General features: G+C 41.5%; 1 protein-coding gene across 5 annotated transcripts in view; it reads left to right on the forward strand.

Moving 5' to 3' along the window:
* The window catches only part of VDAC3 (voltage dependent anion channel 3), a 33,443-nt gene extending 28,015 nt beyond the window's left edge, over window positions 1–5,428 (forward strand). For all 5 annotated transcript variants that reach the window (XM_077805614.1, XM_077805616.1, XM_077805615.1 and 2 more), the window contains 4 exons: window positions 214–441; window positions 1,538–1,688; window positions 4,445–4,502; window positions 4,920–5,428. In XM_077805614.1, coding sequence (XP_077661740.1) covers window positions 214–441; window positions 1,538–1,688; window positions 4,445–4,502; window positions 4,920–5,011 — 529 coding nt within the window. In that variant the 3' untranslated portion in view covers window positions 5,012–5,428. The remainder of the gene's footprint in view (window positions 1–213; window positions 442–1,537; window positions 1,689–4,444; window positions 4,503–4,919) is intronic.
* Window positions 5,429–5,586: the final 158 nt, after the last annotated feature.

A 5,586-nucleotide genomic window follows, 5' to 3' on the forward strand; every position in this document is an offset into this window, starting at 1 on the left:
ATACACCTGTGGGTGCTTAGGTCTGCATCTATCCTATAAATTAATAATTACAATGTATATAGACAAAACTTCTTGTAAATATATCTATCTCTCAATCCCCACCCTTCACAAATTTGAAGGCATATGGAGTATTAAGCTCTCTGTGCAGACATCAGAAATACTATGTAGCTGGCCCATGCTAGGATGCGTAAAACAAAACGTTTCTCTCCACAGAAAGAAGAGTGGGAAATTGAAGACCTCTTACAAACGGGAGTATGTAAACCTAGGCTGCAACATTGACGTTGACCTTTCTGGACCAACCATCCATGGCTGGGCTGTGTTGGGCTATGAAGGCTGGCTTGCTGGTTATCAGATGGCTTTTGATACTGCCAAGTCTAAACTATCACAGAATAACTTTGCATTAGGATACAAGGCAGGAGACTTCCAACTACACACTAATGTGTGAGTATATACGAGAGGAGCCAGGCTAGATTATGGCAAGCAAGCTGTGTGGCTAACTGCATCAGATGTATACTGGGTGGAGAAAGGGAGGACACTGATCTCAGACTGAATTTTGAAAGGCTTTACATACCTTATTTTCCTCCCCAAGAGACAGGTACTGGAGGGTCACTTCCCAATTTGCTATCTTTTGAGACTTTTCTTCAGGGTAATTCTGTCCCCCTAAATTTGGTAGTGGAAAAGGCATTTTGGAATTAGGGTAGTTTTTAATGAGGGTATGTTTAGGATAACTATGGGATTTAAGTTAGTAAACATAATTTTGACTGCTGGTTTGTAGCACTCTTACTGAAGGAACTTGAATCTCTGGTAAGTTGCCCACTTCCACATACTAACATGTACTAAAACGTCAACTGGGAGGATTGGGATTAATGCAACGTTTCTACCTTTTTCTCTTAGATGGTCCTAGATCATGGCAGTTTCCTATGTGGAAGTAAACATTTAACATTACTGTCTGGGAGGAGACTCAGTACTCTCAGTGGTGTTGGGTGTTGTGATACTTGCCTTGCCACATGTACTTAAGAGGCAGTGTTTTGGGGGGGAATTGTCTGCATTTCCCCATTTTCAGTCTCCTCACCAAAGCTGAGCTATATTGAGACTTATTTTAGCCAATGAGGGTTGCATGTAGCTCCCTCTGAACCCACTGGTTTATGCTCTGCATGGAATGTGCTTCCCTCCCTACTTCTAGCCGGGGAAAAGCTGAACTCTTCTGTCAAAATTTCAAACCTCTTAGTGCAATGTTTTAGCTCCTGGAAAGCTCCCTCATTCCCCAGGCTAAACCCAGCTCTTGGTGAAGAACTTACAGAGCCCAGGTGAGGTGTCTGGCCAGGGAGTGAATAGGCATGGATCCAGCTGAGAGAAGTGTGGGATTGAATATGCCCACAGGGTTAGGGTTATCCTCAGGTTTGTTTGGGAAGTGGTGTTAGGAATTTACTTTGTTTGAAAGACGGTGAGAGGGAAAGATGAGACTTTGTGGTAATCGGAGGGTTAAACACTAGCAAACTGGAGAGATCTTCACACACTCTTTATCTGTTACAAACAGGAATGATGGCACTGAATTTGGTGGGTCAATCTATCAGAAGGTTAACGATAAAGTTGAGACATCAGTAAATCTTGCTTGGACTGCTGGCAGTAACAATACCCGTTTTGGCATTGCCACAAAGTACCAGCTGGATGAAAATACTTCCATTGCGGTAAGTATTTTACCAGATTAGCACTTACAGCACAACTGGAGTTCGCTTAAATGCTGTTAACTGGTGGCACAGGGTGGTTATTTTTTAAACCTATGGCACCTTGTGTTATTATGTTGCCCCTTTTTAAGTGATTGGTGTATGGAGAGCGTATGTTGTAGACAGCTGGATATGAATTATGGAATATACTTTACTGAAGCCTCATTCTGTGACATGCATTCTCTCTCAGGCTTGTCTATACTGACCATTGGTGTATGACAATCTGGAGTGCAAATCTACAGCACTCTAGTGCAGTGACTCTCAACCTTTCCAGACTACTGTACCCCTTTCAGGAGTCTGATTTGTCTTGTGTACCCCCAAGTTTCACCTCACTTAACAACTAGTTGCTTACAAAATCAGACATAAAAATACAACAGTGTCACAGCACACTATTACTGAAAAATTGCTTGCTTTCTAATTTTTACCATATAATTATAAAATAAATCAATTGGAATATAAATATTGTACTTCCGTTTCAGTGTAAACTGGATGGAGCAGTATAAACAAGTCATTGTATGAAATTATAGTTTGTACTGACTCTGCTAGTGCTTTTTATGTAGCCTGTTGTAAAACTAGGCAAATACCTAGATAAGTTGATAAGTACCTGCTGGAAGACCTGTGTGTAGCCCTGGAGATAACTCAGACCCCAGTTGAGGACCATGCACTAACTGGCTGTGTGGACTGTGCTACCTCCTACTAGAAGTTCCATAGTGTGCTTTGACCAATTGCAGTAGGTTTAAGATAGCTTAACTGCAGTTGGTCAGAACTTTTTAGATTATGTCTACAGTGCAGTTAAACACCTGTGGCTGCATGTGTCGGCTGACGCACGCTTGGGCTACTGGGCTGTAAAACTGTGCTGTAGACATTCAGGCTTGGGCTGGAGTCCAAGCTCTGGGACCCTGTGAGGGGGAAGGGTCCCAGAACCCAGGCTCTAGCCTTAGCCCAAACATCTAAACCACAATTTTACAGCACTGCAGCCTGAGCCCTGCAAGCTTGAGTCTGGGACACAGGCCAGCCACAGGTGTTTAACTGCACTGTAGACATGCCCTACAGTATACCTGTAGTGTGCTTTGACCAACTGCCACTAAGCTGAGATACGTTGAGTCTCCTGCAGTTGGTCAGAGCATACTAGGGAACGTCTAGTGCAGGTAGCAGAGTCCACGCTGCTTGTTAGTGCACAGCCTGCTACAGTGCTGTAGACTCATACCCCAGCTTTCTCTGTGCTAATTCTCCATATAGACAAGCCCTTAGCAACGAGTGATGCACAGTGTGGTTTCATACTGTGCCATTACTTTACTTTACTTTAGCCTTATGTGAGGCACTATAATGGTGCAATATATCTAGATTTCAGGAAAGCATGTGAGAGGGTGGCTTTTGGGGGGAGGAATAATTTAACTAGCTAATTTGAAACAGGTTGAAATTTGCTGAAAAACCCTATCCAAATAGAGGTAAAAATAAACTGTCATTTATTGAGTTGATGGGAGGTGAACTACAAACTCTATAAAGGAGTATTACCTCTTCTCTCCAGAATGGGTTTATGCATGCAGTGAAAAATGTTACTTTAATAGAAATAACTGCCATATTCACTTGTAAACACCTGTTTTCTGGTTGCTGTAGCTCCTAATAATTTCAAGGAATTACTGCTTCCTGGGTTTCTCCCTCTTTATGAGATTATCTGTTGCAGAAAGCAAAGTAACTGCATTAGTTACTGCCCATATGTCTAATCTCCCTGGGTTAGTTCATTATCATTACTGGTGTTTGTAACACCTTTATTTAACTCCTGGGTTGAACTTCAAGGGTCATCTAATTCACAGTGGAGGGCTTGCAGCTCTGAAAGTCAACCCCTTTGATGATTTTTAAGATTGTATATGCCCATGTTTTCATAAAGAGGGCCAGTAAATCAGGAAGTAATTATCCATTCAACAGGTGGGAGATGGGCGAGGTTAAAATCTTGTCACTTTGTGCCCACTGTGAGCAACAAATCTTGTTTAATCCCTAATATGATGACAACATGGTATTGGGTAAATAACTCAATCCCTTGGGAATTTCATTAGCTTACTCTATGTACTCTTACCTCAAGATTACTAAATGGAGGTAAATAAAGCAGGCATAACATCTCTATTCCCCTCATTCCTGTTTATACCCTTGAACTAGTCGTAGGCTGAGCACAGTCCCTTAAAAACTTTTAGATAAACGTTACTACGTCCTTCCACACACTTCAGTTGCTTCTGCCTACTTAATAAGTAGTTGTTACTCATGTTCAAGTCTCTTGAGTAACAAGAAGATGGTTGCAAATTGAAGTGCCTAGAACAATACAGTTGGCAAGACTGGAGGGGAACTGTGTGGGCAAGCTTGAGGGTTCATCGGTGGGAGCAATGGGCTAAAATTGAGGGAAAAAGAGGGTTTCTTTTTTTGTTTTTGCTGCTATCCTATCAAACTCTCATGTCTATGAGACAGAGTAATCTCTCAAAGAAACTGGCACACTATTGTTCTAATTTTAAACAGAACTCTTTATAGAACAAACTACTCTGCATTTGCAGGGACATATATTTTTGAGATCTTTTTTCCATTGCTGGTTAATATGTCCACTTTCTGATGCTTGTAGATTTCTCTGCAACTGCTGCTGATTCCAGTGGAAAAGTTATTGTGCCTGCATGCCTATAAAAGTAGGAGCGATGCTGCTGTTTTGATGTGTGCTTTTATTCTCTCTCTACCTCTAGGCTAAAGTGAATAATGCCAGCCTGATTGGAATCGGGTACACTCAGACCCTTCGACCTGGTACGTAAGCCATAACAAAATACTAAAGGGAATCGCTTCCTACTGGGCTTAATAGAAAATATTATTTTAATTTGAGCTATTCAACAGGATGGGTAGCTATGGAGGTGGCAGCCATTAAGCAATCAAGGATTAGCAGTTTTAATGGAATTGTTCTTTCATGTTTGCAGACCTACATGAGTCACTTTGCTTTGTGGGTGTGTGAGGTAGACTTTTGTATACAGGTAGTGCCTAAAATGAGGCATCTGATTTTAGGCAAGTCCCTGCCCAAGTCAAACTGCAGAGGAAGACTGAGGTACTTTAGCACAGCTGTGTCATTAGCTCTTACTATATACCCAAATTCCTTATTTGTGCATGAGTGACTGACTGCATTTCTACTTGAGTATTAGTATCAATGTTTGTTTTGTTTTGTTTTTGCAGGTGTGAAGCTGACGCTCTCAGGTTTGGTTGATGGCAAGAACTTCAGTGCTGGTGGTCACAAGGTTGGGCTGGGCTTTGAACTGGAGGCTTAATGCAGTTTTAAGTGGAACAGCGGCTCTGTTCCTGGAGATGAAGGGGAAAAAAGTAACCCAACATGTTTTGGCCTTAAAATTCTTCTGTGAAATTTCAAAAGTGTGAACTTCTTATTCTTCCAAAGAATTGTAACCCCTCCCCTAAGCTATAGGGTGTAAACTCATCATAAAAGGAGATACTTGAAGGCATGCATGGAATTTGTAAAGGTTGTGCCACATTTCAGTTCCTCAGTGTTATTTTAAATTTGTTCCTTAAGAGAGCATAGCATTTCCTTACAAGGGGAAAAAATCCCAGCTAGCACATCACATCCTGCATGTCCTACACCTGATGACCACTTATGAAATTGGTCTCCGTGTGGTTAGTGAAAGCTTTGGTTTTGCATCAAAGTGAAATAAATCAATCACATTTGGAACATATCCCTTCTGTGTGTTCCAGTACCGTTTGTTCAAGGTGTCCTTAGATTTGGCAGGAACTGCTCAAAAATGCAACTAAAATTGGTAACCTGTTTGGTGCTGGTTTTCAGGGACAAAACTAAATCCCTTGCAGCAGTAAAGATTCAGGCATAGTCAGTCAG

This window comes from Eretmochelys imbricata, chromosome 26 (genome assembly GCF_965152235.1).
Source record: "Eretmochelys imbricata isolate rEreImb1 chromosome 26, rEreImb1.hap1, whole genome shotgun sequence".
NCBI lineage: Eukaryota > Metazoa > Chordata > Testudines > Cheloniidae > Eretmochelys > Eretmochelys imbricata.